We start from the raw sequence: 21,148 nt of genomic DNA, 5'->3' as shown, positions 1-21,148 counted from the left end.
TACTTGTGAACATGTAGTATTACATATATTTAAATTGATTATTATGTTGACGAATGCATTATTATATTTCAAATTGATTTGTTTAATAGTTGAGCCTAAATTTAAGCTTAAATTTGACTTATTTGTCAAACAAAAGAATAATAATAAGCATTTTTTTTACAAGCTAAGATCGAGTTGTGCGACTCAATTCATCTTTGGCTCCATCTTTAAGCTTTGGCTTTTCTTTGTTTTACTACTATCCAAAATAATGAAAATGGACAAAAGTTTCAAATCGATTTCATAAATTAGAGATTTTAATTACCAAAATAAAAAGCAGTTAACCTAATCTGAGATCAAATAGTATAAACTTTAGGCCTTTATAAAAAAACTTCGAAAAGCCCATTTTCGAACCCAATGTGATTCAAAAAGCCCATTTTCCACAGTCCAAACTCCATGATAGTGTCTCTACTTGGGTTACTTGTTTTGGAAAACAGGTTAACGGATAAAATGATATTGTGTGTGGGAGGTTGGAGAAACTTCAAAACGGTGCGGTTGATAGAGAGCCTACAGTACAGAGGGAAGAAAAGACGCAACAAGTAGTTCAGGAATAATAAAAAGCGGAAAAGGAAAAAGCCGGCTTCTGAAATTAATTTAACCCTAGAAAGAACTATATGTAAGGCTAACCCAAACTTAACCACGATCTCTGACCCGTGGTAAAAATGATTTAGGCGGGAAAACCCCAAAACTATAAACACTCACACACAACTCCTCCAACGCTCTCTCTGTCTCTCTGTCTCTCTCTCTCAATCTCCCAGAGTACGATTTTCTTTCTCTCTCTAAAACTTTTTTGTTTTCTCTCTCATAAGAAACCATGAACGGCGGTCGCCGGACCCGGGCCGCGGCGGCGAGCGAGGTCGCCGTGGAAGGAACGCGGCCAGTGGTGGTGAAAGAAGGAAGCGCAGAGGAGCCAATGGTGGTTCTGGACGAGTCTCATTTGGAATCGGAGGTTGCGAAGCTACGTGGACGTTGGGAACTAGCCTCCGTTCTCAATTTCCTCGGCGTAAGATCATCTCTTCGTTTCTGATTTTGAGAGAGAGAGAGAGATATCTTAGTTTGATAATGTGGTCATGGTTATGGAATCAGGAATTTGTTGTAGTGATTTTTGTTTGTTTGTTTGTTGATATTTTGGTAGGTTTTTGAGCCTGTGATTGGGAGTGGTTTGAAGCTATCGGCGGAAGAGATTGAGATGGGTTTGATTAAGCCAAACAGTTCGCTCGCTCAGCTTCACATTGCGCTTTTGAAGGTTTTTACTCGTATCTATATTTATTCTCACAATGTTTGTGCGTGTTATCCATTTCTTCAGTTTCACTGCTAGAAAAAAAAATCATGGATCTATGTGTAGTTGAAATTGTTGGCATCTCTAGTATTGCTTATTGCTAGTGTAAACGAACCTTCTCATTGTTTGTTGGTTTGTTTGATATTGCTCATTTCTCTGTCAATTTCATAAGATGAAGCAGAACACAAACCATGTCCCCTTTTGTGTGTGTGTAAAGAGTTAGTGTGATCAGGAAATTTGCGGAAGTTGAAAGTTATAGTAGTATTAAGGTGAGTGCTTAGTAAGGTATTGGCAGGAGCTGACACAACCAATGCCTTAAAATATCTATCAAATGTTCTATTTTCGGATGATTCTTGCTCATTTTAGAACATTATGTAACGTAGTTAATTTCATAGTTGGTGAATGATGGAGATGGCAGTTATTTGTTGACACTTTCTTTATTGGGATGTATTAAGTATTTGTGTTATTGGATATCCAGATAGACAAGGCAGTAGCTTGTACATTATACTCTTTGTTCCTTTCTCTTTTTGTGGGTGGTGTGTAGTTTACACTGTGCTTCGTGTGTAATGAAGCTCCATTATATTTCTGTGTATGCTCCATTGGATTCCAGATACAAAGACAAGGTTTCAGAAGCTTGCTTATGTGTGCATTCAAGTTTTACTTTTTGATGCTATTGGGCTACATTCAAACTTTCATATCTTCTGGTTGCCGAATATGGTGCCTTATATTGATTTTGTCAGATTGAGTCCAATATTTTTCTCAATGGTATTTGTTGTTTAATTCTTCTTATATTTTTTTAGTAGATAAAGGAAAAAGTAAAAAAAAAAAGGGGATAATTTATGAAATTCCTTACAGGTTTATTGTCAGTTCTAGCCTTGAATATTTTACTTCTAAATATATAAAAATGATAAGCAGTAGCGAAGTGATCTCAAATGTCTTGAAAACCCAAAATACAGTAGTTTTGCTTTCAAGTTCTCAAATTCTATTGCAAGCTTACAAGCTTCTCAATTATTTTTCAAGAGTTCTATAAATTGTCCTTCCCTTTATTGTTGTGTATATGACCTGAATTTTTTCCAGGGAATACCACCTGTAAGTAAAAAATTGGATGGTTCTGATGCGTGGGTGGCTGAACTTTGTAAGAAACTTGGTACTTGGTGGCCGTGGGTAAGTCGTTTAGGCAAGCCTTGTTGTGTACTCTTTTTACCCATTTATAAACAGGAAGATTTTATAATTTAGACATTAATTTGCCTTTTACTGCAGGTAGCTGAAGGGGAGACTCCATTGGTGGCAGCTAAAGGGTATTAGTCATGTATTACTTGTTTTTAATTTGACCATTTTTTATTTATTTGATATCACATTAACTGAGGTAGTAGTGCTGTTTTGTGCTGTTTCTTTCACAGAGAGGAGATAATACCCAGATACAAACAGCTTGATTCAACTAATCGTTTACTCATTTTGAAGGCACTTTGTGAACTCCGGGCTCATGTAATATATCCTGGCATTTCCTCCTTAAGTAATTTCTTTTTTAATTATTTAGGATTGTTTGGCATGCTTTCTACCTAGAGATCCTTTTAACTGCTTGTTTTGTTTGTATATGAATGTTTCTCTCTCCTTAGGGACATGTTCAAACTGATAATACGTTGAAGGCAGTTTTATAACCCATTCCTTTTGTTCACAGCAAGATGATACAGTTTCTTATATTAATGATGCTTTAAAACAAGGAAATGAAGTATCTTCTTTCCGCAAAGATAAGATAGGAGGAGATGGAAATGGGACTTCCTATTGGTAAGTCTTGAATGTGTTATGAATGTTTTCAATTAGTAGCATGATCACTGTTGATGATTCTTATTATGTTCATGCTAGGTATGATGGAAACAAAACTATTGGCTATAGATTGTACAGGGAACTGAATATATATCCATCAAAGAGAAACTCTAAGGGTAAAGGATGTTTAACTCCATCAGCTATCAACTTTCAATGGGAAACTCTTGCAACCAATCTTGAGGAATTTCGCAAAGTTGTGGTAAGGTTGAATTTTTTTTGTTTGTTCTGGACTAGGAACTCTAGTTCACTGTCTATTTCTGGCAATGGCAGGATGAACTCTCAGGTAGTGATGTTGTAGCAGAAGTTGATGTTTGTAAGACAATTGAAACTGATGCCATTCCTATTCTTGAGAAGCTTCAAAAGGTAAAGTTTATTTTAACAGTTTTAAGCTTCTGTAGTGATTCATTGTTCATATTGATTATAAATAATATTATCTTTGGTTGTTAAAGAACAAAGAAAGGGCACTGAAACAAAAGCAACGGAAAGCATTGCTCCTGAGTAATTTTGCAAATCCTTACGGGGCTGGAATTACTCGCACTTGTCGCACTCGTAGGCCTATCAGCTACACATTTGGTATGTTGTAAAGTTTGTTTTTGTAGCTCGTATTATCTGGTCGTGTAGCATAGACCCAAAGTGAACCTCACAAATTATTTTTTTGGTGAATAAATCTCCTAACCAACTTATAAACCTGGTTATTATCAGTTATTTTGTGCAAATTAAATTGCATTTAATAACAGGAACTTTGTGTAAAATGTTTAAGGCCTCCCGTAAACTGGAGCATATATAGTGAAGGTACAATATCATGAACAAAATTTTTATTTGGACCAAATAATGGTCAAATAATTTGGCTGATTTCATGCATTAATTTAATCTCTTCTTCTTCACTCTTTTCTGGGTTGGAGTTCTGCTTTTAACTCTTTTCACTGTTCTAATTTATTAGAGCATTGTAATTTGAGAGATTAATGTACTGCTACTCAATTACACCACCGGTGTACCTGGGTATTCTCATTTTTTGATTAATAGAATTTCGTTACTTACCAAAAAAAAAAATCTATGAATTTAGGCAAGTATTAGGTTTAGGTTTGAAACATGTGTTTAAAGAATTTGCTCTCTTAACCTAAAACAATTCATGTTAGATATCTTCAAATATTGATATATCATCAATGGCATTGAGTTTATTCTGAAAGTGTGCTTGTGCCATCCTTTATATATTTTGGTGAGGCTGGAGGTGGGAATTGATCATTACTCCATAATTGGTTTTAGTAAACTTGAACCATCCTTGAATATTGTTTTATGTCAACTGAGCTGAGTCTGATAACTTTGTTCCTTGCTTCATTTATGTTACTACCAGATAATCTGTTGACCTGAAATTACCTTCAAAGAAACCTCTTGAATAAAGCTAGCATGAATTCTTTGTTTTGAAACTCAGCTTTAATAAAGTGGCTTCCTATGAGTCACTGTAGAGAGATTCAAAAAGATCCACTCTAAATTAGGAAGTTTCATAGACATATGGCTGCCTACTTTAAATCCAACGGGTAACTTGCTTGACCCTTTTATTGAAGTGTTGCTACATCAGTTTGCCACCATCTTAGAGATGAGTTCCTCCCCCCCCCCCCCCCCTCTCTTTTTGCCTCAATAATATATTTTCTCTGTTATCTCACTTTCTTCTTGAGATCATTAAGTCCAAGAAATGAGTGAAATCTATCCCTGGAACTTAATCCATGTAGGTACTGAATCATAAAATTATATCAGTGTTCCTCACCATGTTCTGTCCTTGATATATATATTTTCAAATGTGCACTGTTTAACTCTTCTTTTTATATTTAACTTCTTTTATGTTAACAAATTGCTTTCAATTTTGGAAATAACGTGCAGATGAATATGACCGGGCCATTGATGAGGCTATTCAAATAACAAAGTAAGAGAGATGCAAACTTACTTTTATCTTTATAGATTAATTTACTATGCATTTTTCATTGCTCACGGATCAAGTTTGATGTAATGAGGTAGTTTTAGCAACACTATTCTTTTGGTTCAAAAATATTCTGGAATCAGCAAGCAACTGGGACGTTTTAGTTAATTTTTTGATGAAAGGAAGATTGCTAGATTTTCTCAAAGGTTAAATATGATCATTCTAAGATTGTAGTGAAGTTTCCACAATCCCTTCCATATGGGCACGAGAAATTGGATAATATGTTGAAAACAGATACGATCTATATTAACTGACATTTAAGTAACTACTTTTTTCATAACTTCCCAAAAGTATATTGTCGGAAAACATATTCTGAAAATTTTGCTGTCTGCTGGACAACCTGCTTATGGTAGTTATCATTTCTATTGTGACTGCATTGCTCATTGAATTGGGCTGACTGATGTACATAAATGTGACTGATATTGTTCTGCCCATGGATAAATTCACCTTTCACTTTATTATTTAGGGAAATGTTTATGTGGAAGTCATCTTTGTTAAGCAAAGACAAAGCAGAATATACTGTTCCTCCCACCTTCTGAAAGTCTTTAAATTAAATCACTAAATTTCACTATGAATGCTGCACTACTGTGATACTTAAATCAACAAATATGGAAATAGTTCTCAATTTTTAGGAGGATTTATGGTACATCTAGTTGCATTCACTACTGGTCTGGATTGGTGTAGCATGATGTTGGTAGTAAAGTTATTATAAATAATAATAATGATAATGAGGCTTGGATGCATGCTCATAGGGTGGGCAAATTGCCAGCTATTGTCCTGTCATCTGGCAAAGTCCTTAAAGGGTAAAGGTACATGCATGCTTCTCCAAGACATCACATTAACGCAAAATCATTTAGTTGGGATAGTAATCTGCTTTAGTTTTCTTTCCCTTGCATCTTGGATTGCTTTCCTCCACGAAAGGAAGGGGAGGAAAAAATAAAAAGCCATTTCCCGTAGAGGAAGATGACTTCCCCAAATCGAAGATTGTTATCTTTTATAATTTTAGATAATGTAGCACTCATATTACGCTTGATGTAATATGCTATTGCTACTTTTTGTCATGCTCCATTACCTCTTCTGCTTCATATAATCTTTTATCTTAGACTTAACATGTTTATTAATAGAACCATTTTCTACTAATTCAGCTTGCGCATTTCTTATTATTTGAAGGAATTGTTTTTTGTGATTGTGACTTCAATTCCTGATTCAGAAAGGGGAAAACTACTGCTGAAAGGAAGGCTAGTCGACATGAAAGCAATGGCATCAACTCTAATGGGGGCCAAGAAAAGGATACAGAGTCAAAGGATAGTTCTGGTAAAAAAAGTGACTCCATGGATTATGACGCTGAAAGTGACAGGCTTCAAGAATATAATTTTGATAATGAAAATGAGGATGCTGATTATTGTGGGAATGAGGATGCTGATTATTGTGGCAAGGATGATGATATTAGTGATGGTAGTGACCTAGGAAATTATGAAGCAGATGGGAATCCTGTAGTGAAAACTAAAAGCTTGGGTGCAAAGAATAGGTTGAGACAAAGACCCACTCACAATTCTGCCCTTAACTCTGATGTGGTACCTGATTCAGATGATGAAAACGTACCAGAAAATACTAACAAAGAGATATCAAGAGATGAAAGTTTTTCCCCAGGTAGTACTGCAGAAGAGGTCAGTGACAGCTAAAAAGATTTTTCGAAATGTGAAACCTAACATTCAAGCGAGTGCACAGGCTAAAATGTTTTTCCATGAATTTTGTAAGCAGACGAAATTTTGAAACACTAAACGTCTTCTAAAAGCGTCATGGAAATTTGTTCTCACTATATTGTATCTTGGAAACAGAACTTGTATTCTTGTCTCGTTTCCATGAACTCTGTTTATCTAAATAGCTGAAAGGTGGTTGTCTTGTACAAGGTTTTAGTTAGGAGAATGGAGATTCAACTTGACTATCCATCCAACTTGCGCATTTTTGTCTTCTATTTATTATGGCCTTGGGGTTTGCAGTGAAAAAGAAACAAGAAACCCATGCAGTGCTGTATAAATTTGTGGATTTGGTCTGTAGCTCTAACATTGCCTCAGAACCATTCTAAGGTATCTATGTATGAGGTATTTTTCATCATTCATGTGTCTTCCGTGCATCTACTTAGTATAACAAACACATTGGATCTGGCTCATTTAAGAAAGAATGATATGTTACCATACGCTTAATTTCACTTGTGCTTTAGCTATGCCTTTATCATTGCAATTAGCTTGAATTGTAATAAAGACAAGAACAAAAGCATGATATTCAACTTCAAGAACTCCATTACAACGAAACGTTACATAATTAATCAGATACAAGTTTGTATTACCCTTAACCAGTAATCATGGTTCCAGCTCCTTCATCAGTGAGAATCTCCAAAAGCAAAGAATGGGGCAGCCTCCCATCGATAATACTCGCCGTCCTAACCCCTTGTGCAAGTGACCTAACACAACAATTCACCTTAGGAATCATCCCACCACTCACCTTCTCATTCTCAATCATCTGCTTCACCTCCCTAATATTAATCTCCTTCACCAAACTACTTGGATCCTCTCGGTCCTCCAAAATCCCCGCCACGTCAGTCAACAAAATCAGCTTCTCAGCCCCCAATGCCGCCGCCAACTCCCCGGCCACCGTGTCTGCATTTATATTATAAGGCTGCCCCGACTCGTCGGCAGCCACTGACGTCACTACCGGAATATGCCCATTCTCGATATGCGGCCTCAGAACGGTAGGGTCGACCCGGGCGACCTCGCCTACGAACCCCAATTGGGCGGAATTGGGAGCCGGCCGAGCTGTGAGAAGCTGCCCATCCATTCCGGAGAGGCCGACGGCAATGGCGCCGGCCTTGTTGATCAAAGATACTAAATGTTTGTTAACTTTACCGACTAAGACCATGGAGACGATCTCCATGGTTTGAGAATCGGTGACACGGAGGCCGTCACGGAAGACGGCCTCGATATTAAGGCGTTTGAGCCAAAGGTTGATCTCGGGGCCGCCGCCGTGGACGAGGATGGGGCGGAGGCCGACGCAGGCGAGGAGGACAAGGTCGTTGACGACGGAGGCTTGGAGATCTTGGGATTTCATGGCGGCGCCGCCGTACTTGACAACGATGGTCTTGCCTCGGAATTTCTGGATGAAGGGCAGCGATTCAGAGAGAATGTCGACTCGGAACTGACTCGGTTTGGGCGAGAGCGAGTTTGATTCATTGGCGGAGTTTTTGATGGAGAGAGAGCGTGGTTTTGGAGAGTGGGAAAATGGGAAGGCGGTGATGCGGGTTTTGGTGTTTGGGGTTTTAGAGGAGAACAGGGAAGGTGAATGGTGGTTTATTAGGGATTTTGAAGTCAACATTTTTGTGAGTCTATGACTATGACGGCGGAGAAAGACCAAGGTTTAAGAGTGAAGATTTAAGACAAAAATAAACCAGGAGGGTATTAATATTAGTGTTGGGTTATTATCAAAAAAAAAAAAATTATATATTATATATATATATAAATATTAATGTTGTGACTTTTCGTTAGCTCAACTGGTAAGACTTCTTATTAAGAGCAAATGCTATAGAATAAAACTTTAAAAAATATATATATATATAATAATAATAATAATAATAATAATAATAGTGTCGGGTGATTATCAAATATATACCTAAAGCCAAAAAGTACCTAAAGTATCGTATTCCTTTTCTTTCGCATATATACTGAGCTTCAGAGTTTAGACGCTAAGACCCTTTTATAGCTCAAAAATTCTCCTTTGATCTTCTACGAAGTCAGAACTCATAACAATTGTGTGACAGCACTGAAGAGATCAAAAGCAATTGGTCACTTGTGGGCTGTAAATTTTGGTTTTAGGCATCTACAGGTAGGTATATCATATATGCCATCTTTTTCGGCCCTTGCCTTTTTGCTGAAATTTATCTACTGTTCAGTCTCTTTGTATGTGGGTCCCAAAGAAGAAATAACCAAGCTTTTTTTCGTTTCGCGGCGAATTCCACTACTCTATCAGAACAGATTCTAACCCATTGAATGGTGCTTTTGTTCGGTGCTGATAGCCACGTAACGATGGCGATCAGCCAACGTGAGATTGGTTGGTGAGAAGTGCAATAATAAGGCAACACAAAGTTGGTTAGCCAAAAAAAAAAAAAAAAAAAGCAACACAAAGTTAAAATGGAAAATTTTTGGATCTAATGTTTAGAAAGCTCCAAATTACCATTTACACTTTTAGTGCGATAATCACTCTATAAGTATAAGTATTTGTGAGGTATGAGGGGTAAAGATCGGAATTCAAGTCTACAAGGATGAACTTCACACATATACATTTAGATTAAGTTAAAATAGAATTTTCATTTTGTATTTATAAAATAAAAAAAACTCCAATTACTAATAAGAAAATGACATATATTTTATAAATATTTTTATTATATTTTTATGCAATCCAATTTTAAAAATATTCTATTAAGTAAAAAAAAATCAATTTAAAAAAAATTATATATTATTGAGTATCCATGACAGTCAATTGTTGGCATAATATAATATATTATTGTAATAAATCTATTGTTTGAATGATCTCACAAATATTTAAATACCTTCACTAAATTAATTATATGATAAATTCCTATATTTTTTTATTACAGGTATTATTAAATTTGTTTTTTTTTCGTTTTTTTGTTTTGTTGGTTTTGTTTCAATTGTTGCTAAAAGCCTAAAACAAATAAACTCAAGCAATAATGTCATATTCTAAATTAGCTGTTTTTTTTAATATAAATCTTAAGTAATGCTAGAGATACAAACTATTTTATAAAAAATTTTACAAACCGCTGATGTGATGAGTGGTTATTGGTAAATAAAAAAGTGATGTTAATAGTAGATCTAGATGAAAACTATGGAAGGGTCGAGGACCGAGGAACCCAATCCGAAAATAAATCTACCAACCCAAGCAAATAAAGGCAAACAATCTCCCAAGGACTACGCCCACTTGAGGAGAATTAAAGAGCCAAATGGCAACTGGAACTCCCGAAAAACCCAAGGATAAGGGAATAGATGGCAAAGGAAATGTACAAGACGTGCAAGGGTGGAGGAAGGAAGTTTCCTAAAGAAGACACCTCTCATCTTTGCATTCAATACTCTGCACCAACCTAACTAGCTGCATTAATGAGGAAATGACCCTCTAGACAGTGACTTCACAACTCACAGCTCTTTCTACCACCTCTAAAAGGATCCTAATGGGAAAAGCATCCAAAGAATTCCCCTGAAACGTATAGATAGAGGGTTGAGATGTAAAAGAAAGGGCTATATAAGGAAAGGAACCCCCCCCCCCCCCAGAAAGAGGGGATGAAGAATTTCCAAGAAAGAAGTATTAAGTGTGAAAACTAAAGAGGACCCTGAAACAGAAAAGATCATCTTTGTCTTTCAATAAGAAACCTATTCTTAGACTCACCCGAGGATGAATTTTTACTGAATTGTTGTTATTTTCTCACTTATTAATCATTTTGGTTCCATTAGTCTTAGACTTGTGATCTTCTTTGCCTTGTAGTTGACTCTAAAGCCCACCATCTTAACAAATTAATTGTTTTGGGCTTAACTTGAAAGACTGGGCATCACTTTTCAAAGTGGGTTTGGGTTTTTCTTTTTGAGTCCTTACAAAAACCAATAAGAAGTTGATCATATCAACTGTTTATAAAAATGCTGTAAACTAGTTTGTATTTTTAGCATTACTAGAAAGTCTTTGAAAAAGTTAATAAAAAAAATAAAAAAAAAACTTTGAAAAAGTTAATATATAAATCACCAGTGTCTAGGTGACATGTCCGAAAGAACCCCAATTTAAATGGAGAGGTTCAATATTACAGCTAAGATGTATTTAAAATAGATCCATAGCTTATAACATGCCAACTTGCCATCTCACTTAAAAGCTAAACCTAACAGTGTTATAGCACGTTAACTAATAATAATATTAATAAGGGACACAATTTGCCACACAGTTTACTACAACTTGCATATTTGACAACTTATAATAATTAGATTACGTCACTTACACATGGAATCACGACCGGTGCTTAGTGGAAAATAATGCAATCTTCACTTAACATATGCACAAGCTGCGGTAGTGTATATGGCAAATTGTGTGTCCATAAAACTTTTTTTTTTTTTTTTATGGTGTGTTTTGTTTCGAGAATCTATTGAGCAAAAGATTTGATGGGAAAATAAATGCAATAATAGGTAGGAATATAATGGATTCTTAGTAGGACTTTATAACTTGTGAATTCACCTCAACATGTTGTGATATCTCTATCCTCCATTACTATTACTGTACTCTTCTCTCACTATCTTCTTCTTCTTCTTCTAACCAATATATATATTAGGCCTGTCCACGGGTCCAGTCGGCCCGGGTTTGGGCCCAACCCGCACTCGACTCGATTGGGTTGGGTCACTGAAAAACTGACCCGCAATCAACCGAAATATGGGTTGAACCCGCCGGGTTGGATTCAACGGTTTGGCGGGTTGGACCACTTATTGGCCCTTTTTATTGGATTTAATTTTTTTGGGCCTTTTTGGTCGAAATTATTGAGTTTTTTAAGGAATTAATAGTTTTTGATTCTTAACATATCAGATTGGGCTTGTTTTTAACTTAATTTCTTTTTAAAATGGGCCTTCAACTCTACTTGAATTTGTCCAAAGCTCCAAATTCATACTTCCCAGATATTGAGTATGAATTCCCAAAACAATTCATATTGAGTATTGACATTTGGGAACAAACAAATTTACAAAGTAAAACCTAGATACCTGTTAAACATCAATAGCTTGTAAAACCTAGGCATTAATCAAACAAATAAAAACACAATACCATTTTGTTACCACCTGTTAATCATCCACACATTATAGCAAAAATTTTCCAAACTGCCTAAGCCTTAAGGCCAGGGCAATACCATTTTGTTTCCACATTCATCAATCTATCAGTCTAAACACATACCTACCAACCATTCCACACATCAAATAAATATCCAGAATCACACAGCAGCAAGCATTACTAAATATACATCATCTTCGTAATTCCATCTTATATATATATATAAAGTCATAGAGGAAGCAGAGAAGACAGTTATTGCACAAGGCAGTAAATTACCAAAGTAGTAGGCAATATTCCCAACAATATATATAATTAGTTACAACTATAAAATATTATTAAGTATTTCCAAAAAATAGCTTTCCTAAAGTAGTAAAGAATTACTCTATTACCTATAGTTAACAAGTCCATAACTTATAGAAAGGAAAGCCTACATAGATGCTAAGTTTTCCTTCCTATAAGCAAGACAAGAGTTCATGTATAATTAGAAAAGCTACACATCTGTCCAAAAAAATGGCCTCCTATACAAAATGCGACCTTCCTTCCTCCTACAATACAAGAGGAAAAATATTTATCAATAATATATAAAGACAAAGAACAAAAGCTACATAATAACCAAAAGGGAAGTGACCAATATGAACAAAAATTATAAGGGCAGAAACATACCCAATCAATGATCATTCATCAATACTAATTGTGGTACGAGTACCACCTTTGCTTGAGCAGGAATTAGAACTTGCTACTGTTGTTGCTTGATTTAAAACTAGAAAAGAAAAAATTGAGACAATAGATTAAATTTTGCTCAAGTATATGACACATTTAATAACACTTAACAGACAAGACGTTTGGAAGTTAAACATATTACCTAATTCATGAAATTCATCCTCCAAGGCCTCCATATCATCCTTTAACTTGCGAAAAGAAATTGGAACATGAGCTTGCAGCCAGTTTTGAGCACAAACAAGATCTTGAATCATGAGAGGGGAGAGTGAACTTCGAAATGGATTAAGTATGCGCCTTTCAGTACTAAATGCCGATTCAAAAGCAACCGTAAAAACAGGTACAGCCAGCACATCCCTAGCCATTTTGGACATCACTTGGTACCTATTTGAATTGGCTTTCCACCACCCCAAATCTCAAATTTCACATCCTTCTACTCTCACAATTTTCAGCCAAATATTTTTCAATCTCATTGCTACACCCTATAGACTTCTCAGCCTCTAAGAACCGCTCATATTGTGAATTAACCATCGGATATGGATCACTACAACCAATTGTATCACCTTCCATGTGTGTCCTCTCATTCTCACTTGGTACTGCCACATTTGGTGAATCAACCCTAGAGTAATCATCATACAACCTATCCATGATCTTCCTTACTAAATCAACTAGCTCATCAGCCACTTCATACCCATAAATTTCAGAAAAAGAAAACTTCAAAAACCTCATTTTCTTCATTGGATCAAGAACCACAACCACATACAAAAGCTGATTAATTTTATCCCCTTTCCCCCAGTACTTTTCAAACTTAGTTTCCATTTTAGTTGCCATGTTTTTCAAGAAATAATTTTCAAATTTAATTAAATGAGCAATGTTCTCTTGAATCACAAACATCTCATCAAAGAAAGTATTTGAAGTCACATACAAAGAACCGGAGAATTTTTTTGTTGCTTTGTAAAAAAGTTTCAAGAAACCCACATACGTCCTACAATTTTGAAAATCAACCCACAAGGAGATCCCAAACCACCACTATTTTCCTTGTTCAAAAAGTATGAACAATAGCTATCATCCTCAAAGTCCATTCTTAGGAACGCTTTCTCAAATTTTCAGCAGTATCTAACATGAGATAGGTAAAATTCCACCTAGTAAGTACATCAAGACTTAGTAAACACTTGGACTCAATACCTAATCTCTCCATAAAACTCCTAAAAGTTTGATTTCTATTTGGTGAGGACTTCACATACCTCACCACTTCACGCACCCTAGCAATGGATGCTTCAATTTCTTTCGAACCATCTCCCATAATTAGATTTAGGATATGTGCACAACACCTCATGTGTAAGAACTCATATTCTAAAATAGTCCCCTTCCAATCTTTAATTACTGTTTGTAAAAATTTAATGGTAGTACCATTAGAGGAAGCATTATCCACTATCAAGGTGAATATGCCATCAACACCCCACTCACGCAAACACATCTTAATCTTTCTACCTATAGTCTCCCCCTATGGTCTTCCACTTGACAAAAATTCAAAATTCTCTTATGCAAGTTCCAATTATCATCAATAAAATGACATGTGAGGGACATATAATTTAGATTTTGAATACTAGTTCATGTGTCCGTAGTAAGGCACACCCTACGACCTTTCAAGGCTTCCCTTAGTTTCTCTCTCTCAACACCATAAATGTTAATCACATCCCTAGCTACAGTTTGACGAGATGGGATATCCCTAATTTGCAACTTAGGCTGTAAGGTTGTTGAATATCTTTGAAACTCATACCCTTCAACAAACCTAAAAGGCAACTCATCTATTATAATCATTTCAGCGAGTGTCTTCTTAGAAGTCTCAACAGTAAAGGATGTTGGTACAAGCTGAAACCCTTCCTCCCCATTCATTTTGGGTTCAAATGCTAAGGTTTGTTGCCCTTTAAGTGAAACTCCATTAGAGTTCTTAACACAGTTTGATGTATGATGCAATAAATTAGTAGTACCATGACCCTTACTATTAGCATGATAAGTTTTTTGGCAATAATGGCAAACAACCTTAAATTGACCCTCACTAATCTTTATTTTTTCAAAATGATCCCAAGTAGTAAACTTTTTCCTATTATTACCACAATCAGCATCTATCTCACTCACCTTGGTTTTATCATTAGGTTTAGGTGGAAGTGCCTCAACATTAGTTGGAGTGGCAACAGGTTCAGCTTGGACAACAGGTTCAGCTTGGACAGTGGGTTCAGCTTGGGCAGCGGGTGTTGTTTGGGAAGGAGGTGCATCATTAGAGGGTTCTATAACCTAAAGACATCAAATTTAAGTATTAGCAAACAACCACAAAAAAATAAGAAAATGTCTCATTTTTAGATCATAGACACAACTTCTGCTCTTTGGAAAACCAATATCGCGGAGTTTTTCTACGTATTCTTTTAGCTTCACCTTTGTCCTTGGGTAACAACCCTTCCCTTAAGAACGAAACCAAAGGGTCCATCCAACCGTCATCTCCTACCACGGTATTTGTTCACCTCTTCCTTTACTGCCTCGGCATGCTCCCTCGAGGTGGTTGCCTTCTTGGTACAACCCTAGGATTTACATTCAGTTGATAACAGATAAAATCAGGATCAATCCCCGGTGCCTCGTAAGCACTCCATGCAAAGACATCCACATTACCCTTCAAAAAGTCTACAAGTTCATCTTTTTCAATAGGGGGCATCTGAGCCCCAACCTAAAAATACTTATCTTCATTTGAACCGATCATCACTCTTTCCAATTCTTCAAAAAGCAGCCCATGTGATTCAATCCCAAGTCCACCCTAGAGATTGGCTAATTGCTTTAGGGCCTCTTCCCTCCTAATAGGAACTTCATCCAATGAATGCTACTTGATAGTAGCCACTAAACACTGTCTAGCCATTGCCTGACTTCTAACCAACTCCCCAACTTGCCCCCCTGTAGGATACTTGACACCGCCCCTATAGCATGAAACTAGGGCCTCGCAAAAATAGTTGTATAAGGAGAATAAGCTTCAACTGCGATAAAGTTAACTTGCACCACCTTGTCCCCAGCTTGTACATGTAGCTTAATCATTCCTCAGAGAATTATAGTTCTCCCATCAAATCCAACCAAAGGTGAATCATACTTCTCCAAATCCTCAGGCTTGAGATTTAACCCCTTGTACAAATCTGGATACATAATTTCAGCTCCGCTTCCCTAGTCGACAAGGACCCTCTTCACATCATATCCCCCGATCCAAAGGGTCACCACTAAGGTATCATCATGGGTTGGAAAGTCCCCACTTTGTCCTCCTCCGAGAAGCCTAAGGTTGGTGATGACTCTAGCCTAACCCTTTTAGATTCTTGGCTTGATCCTCCAGCTCTAGCCTTGAAGCTATAGACATAACTCCAGCATACGAGATAGTATTGCACTTAGGTGTGGCAAAAATTATGTTTATTGTACCTAAGGCTGGCCGAGTAGCAACATCCCTCTGGTACACAGCCCCGGCCTGGTCTGTTTGCCTTGCAGGCTAGGGCAAAAATTACTTCAATTTCCCAACCTTCATCAATTGACTTAAATGGTCACGTAAGGCTCTACAATACTTAGTTGGATATCCCCTATCCTGATGGTAGAGACAATAGAGACTTTGATTACACTTGGATGGATCTCCCCCCATCTTATTGGGCCACTTGAAGTATGTCTCATCCTTTACCTTCTCGAGGATCTGGTAAAATAGCTCCTTAAGTTATGAGTTGACCATTTGTGTGCTAGCCCTTGATGACTGGTTAATGAACTCTCTCTGGGGTCAATTGTGATTATATCCTCCTAACCGAGGATCTTTCTTTTTGGGGGGAAATACTTTAGTCTTACCCTTTCCTTGGGTTTGATCCTCCTCGACCTGCTTATGCTCGTCAATATGGTCCATAAGCTGACGCATACTTTGATCAGTTTTCATTGTCAGAGATTTCCTCAGGTCATGTTCCGTTGGAAGCCCAACCTTAAAGGTTCTAATGGCTAAATCCTTAAAATCACCATCTATCTTATTAAACGTTTCCCAATACTTATCTAAGTAGGTCTTCAAAGTCTCCCTTTCCCTCATCACCATAGACAATAAGGAATCCAAGGGGTTGGAAACCCTGCTGCATGTCACAAACCTTGCTTCAAATGCCCTAGTTAGTTCTTCAAAAGATCTCATTGAACCTTCCTCCAACTTGTCAAACCATCTAATAGTATCAGGGCCAAAGCTAGAGGGAAATACCTTGCACATAAAAGCCTCATTCCTTGAATGGATAGCCATCCTCTGATTGAAGTGACTCATATGTTTCACAGAGTTGGTTCTCCCATTATAAATGGTAAATGTAGGCTGTGTAAAGCAATGGGAAAGCTTGGCCTTATCAATTCTCCTTGTGAAGGGTAATTTTGAAATCTGGCGAAGGGCCTTGCTCATTGCATCATTTCCCATGTTCCTAAGGGATGAGCCTTCTCCGAGCCTTCTTCTATGCTTCTCTAACTTTTCTAAACATGAAGATGCGAAGAAAGATTCATTGGGAGGAGTCCTTGACCTTTGTCTATAGGTATGATCTCTATCTTCATCAGATCCTTCACTTGATGAGGGTGTTGAATCTCCCTTATCACGCTCCCTCTGATGCAACTTTTTGCGTAAATGGTCAATCTCCAACTTAAGATTCTGAGTCTCTTGCTCATATGAAACATGACTTCCAGTTCTTGAGTGGCTCCTTTTCATTCGCTCAGTATACTACTTTTCCACCCTAACACTTGGGGTATGATTATGCTCCCTATCTCTCCTCCTTCCAAGTTGTCAAAATGATCCACACGCTAAGACCCAACAATTTCTTCCCTATGTCTGGAGTTAGCCATAGATTGGAAAGAGTGAATTGCAAATGAATATTTCCCATAGACGTCGCCAATTGTAGGTGCTAAAGAAATAAAAGCCCAAGCCCACTAAGAACAGTGGCACCTTGTCCTTTAAATTAAGCCCCAACAATAGAATTTCTTTAGAGAGTGATAAAAACTCTAAGTGCAATTCTAAGCTAAGTTTAAGTCTATGGCCGAAGAGCCCCGAATAACAGATAAATGTAACTCGAGTAATAATTGAGAATAATGTTCTCCTTGGGCTGGTTCGAGGTTCAGTTTCTTATATATGATTAGTGTAAGCTTTTTACCAGATAATACACTATTCACTTTTCCATTTTTCTATATCATAGAGAAAGTGTTCCTCCCCTTTCTTTTGGGAGGTTCCCTTCCTTTTATATCCTCCCTCCTTTGCATCATAGCCCTCCACCTATACACCTTAAAACATTCCTCGCTTGTCCCATCAAACCTTTGCTAAATGTGGTAGAAGGAGCTATTAACCGTGAAGTTACTATTCAGGTGTCATTTCCACATTAATGCAGCTGATATAGCTAGTGTAGGGCATGCAATATGGAGGTGGGAGGTATATCTTTCAAGAAACCTTCCCCCACGTCCCTTGCTCCCACTGTGGTCCTTTCTTCTCTTCCTAGGCCTTTGTAAGATATCAACTACCCTATTTCTGCTTCCATCCTTGGGCTGGTGGAATCCTTGGAGCTTACCTATACCCTCAAACTAGCTTATGCAAGCTTCTTCGTGGTTTAATCCTCTTTGCTTCTTGGAACCCCCACATCAACTATGAGATTTGGGGGGTATAACTAATTGTATAGTTTTTCTTTTCTTTTCTTTTCTTTTCATGTATGGGATCTTAAATAAATTTGATAGTTGGATTAAGATTTCTTTCCTCATAAAGTGTTTTCTAGGAACTTCCTTAATTCTTTTTCATTATTTTATATTCTAGAATCAAGCACAAAACATCAAGATTTACATGCACACATAAATACTAAATTTCTCACTCTAAATTTTTACTCTGATTAATCATTACAAACTTTTAGGCTTTGTATATCATGGCTAATCTGGATTTGATAAGGATGGCCTATGAAAGCATGAAGAAGATGAGGTCTAAAGATTTGAAAATGAATGTTGAATAGTTGAAGCATACCAATGTAGAGGAGATGGCTAATGCCACACTTGATGGCTAATACCAATGTTGAACAGTTGAAGCATACCAGTGTAAAGAACAAAATTTAGCTACAAAATTGGTTGTATACAAAATTGGTTGTAGTTTAAGGCTACAATCTTATTCAATAAAATAAACATTACTATATATTTTGATTATTTAACTGTTGAATTGCATGTTCTTTATGCTTTTAATATACATGTCAAATTTTGTGTCAATCATATATTATTTACTATATGATCTATAAGTTTATATTTTATGCATAATTTTAAACTACAAAAACTTGCAATTTGAACAATTTATTGATGACATAGCTATTGATATTTAATTTTTTAGAAATTTTGCTAGTGTGAAGAATATAAAAAGAAGAAGATGTCATCCAATGATGAATTTGTCAAAATTCACCCCCAATTAAGGCTACAACTAATTTTGTAGCTAAATTTTGTCTTTTGTATAAAATAATGGTATGTATAAACAACCAAACTAACAATATGTATATTTGAAAGAAAAATCAAGTGCATGTAAAAAATACTTGCCTATAGGTCAGTAATGCTGGTGGTGATGTCTCCCATGTCTTGTATATCTCTAAAATAATCAACAAATGATTTTCTAAATTCTAATACTTACATAAATATAATTTTATTATTTTACTTCAAAACTTATACCAAATCAAGACTCATAAGTTCATTATGTGCTTTAATATTAAGTACCTGCCACATTCTTGTGACTCTTACTCTATATTCTAATTGTCTTTTTCAGTGTCGATTACATCAAAGATTTTTTTTTTTTTTTAATTTTGTCTTTCCATTTTGATAAAAAAAAATTAAAAATTGAAAAAAAAAATCAAAATGTTATAAAAAATTTATCATTAAATTAATATCAACATAATAAAGTATGATGTTTATGTAAAATAACTTTAATAAAAAAGTAGAGATGCATTCCCCTTTTCTTTATATCATAGTAATGTTGAAGGTGCTCACTTCGATGGTGTTCATCCACAGATTGATATTATAAGCTATTAAAGTAAAAAATAAAATAAAAATAAAAATATGTGCGTGCATGTAAGTTAGTGTATACCAACTCTTAAAAGATGAGTTTTTGTTTTTTGATTGTGTTTTCTTCTACCAAAATATCATTGAATATATTCTTCTAATTTAAGAGTCATGAATGACCTAAAAATAAGATTGTACTCCAAATCAAAATAAAGGGTAATGTACGTACCAAGAATATTAACCCATCCTCGAGCTTCAGGCTTATACTTTGAATAGTCTTAGCCCATTTGGCTGAACACATTGAACGCAAGGCTAAGATGGATCAAAGATAATGCCTTGGGGGAATTCACCCATCGAGCAATAACCAACGTTAGGCGTAATTTACTAGGAAGTCATATCAGTCGTAAGTGGTGGGTCCTATTCAGTCAGGGATACAGGGGGAAGTGGCTTATTGGCATGGGGGGAAATCCCTTCATCATGACAACCCCATTAAGGATATGCTATAAATAAAGGAGGGGGTTGGAAAATCTTTGGGAAGTGAAATACGAGAGAAGTAACGCATTTTGTACCCCTTACGACTCGGGCCCCGTTCCCCAATGATGTAAGAATTCTAAAAGCCCAAGGTTGGTTTAGGGCCCGATCAGATGAAAATTGTCGTGAGGAAAGTGTTTATGAAAAATAAAACTTATTTTTTTACCAAATTAACTATTTTTGGAAAAGAAATTCCACAGAAACTCTAGGGCATGCGTACGCATACACACACATGCTCAAGATTTGCATGTGTATGCATACATGTGCATGCGTAAGCATGCTAGGATTCCAAAAACTATGAAATGAAAAGTTGTCTGCATTAAAATTTGGTTTGGAACGAATCCCACATCGTCTGAGAGCCATCCTAAACCCATATTTTTCGACAATATCAAGTCATAAATGGTACATTTTCAAGGAGGACGAATCTGGTTAGTAAAACGCATAAAATTCAATAGAAAATAATGAATCAAAGAAGGAGTTTTTCACAAAATATCCTCAAGTCAAATTTTATTTGATTGGGATCTTTTTTGGTCTTGATCTTTGAGTTCGAAGTTTACTAACTCGTTTTTTGAATTGGTTGTGACTAGATTGACTAAGGGGAGTGATCAAAATCAAGTTCTAGAGAGTTCTTGTACTGAGGTAAAAGTTTTATCTTTGGCTCTTCACTTTTCTTAGTTTTTCTGTAATTCCTTGTCTTGTTTATATGTTTTAATGCTCTAATATGTTTGTTTAGTTTAGGTTTATTTCGTGTTTGTGTTAGAAGCATGCTAGGTTGTTAGTTTCTTTGTTTCTTTTGTGTTTTGCTTGTTTTTTGTTATGGTTTTCTGGGTTCAGGGTTTCGGGTGTGTATGCGAGTGCATGCAACTTGCATGTGTACGCATATTTGTAATATGCATATGCATACA

The 21,148-nt window shown here is 36.2% G+C and overlaps 2 protein-coding genes and 1 pseudogene across 2 annotated transcripts; 1 reads left to right on the top strand and 2 right to left on the bottom strand.

The window, feature by feature from the left end:
* Nucleotides 1-700: 700 nt before the first annotated feature.
* LOC142613737 (DDT domain-containing protein DDR4) lies at nucleotides 701-7,168 on the top strand. Its single transcript, XM_075786219.1, has 11 exons — nucleotides 701-1,039; nucleotides 1,172-1,282; nucleotides 2,393-2,479; nucleotides 2,576-2,613; nucleotides 2,716-2,800; nucleotides 2,994-3,100; nucleotides 3,179-3,338; nucleotides 3,410-3,502; nucleotides 3,589-3,712; nucleotides 5,015-5,057; nucleotides 6,322-7,168. Exons 1-11 carry the CDS (start codon nucleotides 851-853, stop codon nucleotides 6,791-6,793), a joined length of 1,509 nt encoding a protein of 502 aa, XP_075642334.1. The 5' UTR covers nucleotides 701-850; the 3' UTR covers nucleotides 6,794-7,168.
* Nucleotides 7,169-7,362: 194 nt separating this feature from the next.
* On the bottom strand, nucleotides 7,363-8,540 carry LOC142613739 (acetylglutamate kinase, chloroplastic). Its single transcript, XM_075786220.1, has one exon. It carries the CDS (start codon nucleotides 8,478-8,480, stop codon nucleotides 7,461-7,463), a length of 1,020 nt encoding a protein of 339 aa, XP_075642335.1. The 5' UTR covers nucleotides 8,481-8,540; the 3' UTR covers nucleotides 7,363-7,460.
* A 4,103-nt stretch (nucleotides 8,541-12,643) lies between these two features.
* On the bottom strand, nucleotides 12,644-17,415 carry LOC142612340 (zinc finger BED domain-containing protein RICESLEEPER 2-like; annotated as a pseudogene).
* Nucleotides 17,416-21,148: the final 3,733 nt, after the last annotated feature.

Source organism: Castanea sativa, chromosome 10, assembly GCF_040712315.1.
Source record: "Castanea sativa cultivar Marrone di Chiusa Pesio chromosome 10, ASM4071231v1".
NCBI classification, from domain to species: Eukaryota; Viridiplantae; Streptophyta; class Magnoliopsida; order Fagales; family Fagaceae; genus Castanea; species Castanea sativa.
This window is presented reverse-complemented; position numbering and strand designations above follow the sequence as displayed.

Bases quoted from the DNA above. Each gene is read 5' to 3' on its own strand.
- LOC142613737 (XM_075786219.1), top strand. From the start codon at position 851: ATGAACGGCGGTCGCCGGACCCGGGCCGCGGCGGCGAGCGAGGTCGCC. The intron at 1,040-1,171 runs GTAAGATCATCT...ATATTTTGGTAG, and splicing joins CCGTTCTCAATTTCCTCGGC to GTTTTTGAGCCTGTGATTGG. The intron at 3,339-3,409 runs GTAAGGTTGAAT...TGGCAATGGCAG, and splicing joins AGGAATTTCGCAAAGTTGTG to GATGAACTCTCAGGTAGTGA.
- LOC142613739 (XM_075786220.1), bottom strand. From the start codon at position 8,480: ATGTTGACTTCAAAATCCCTAATAAACCACCATTCACCTTCCCTGTTC.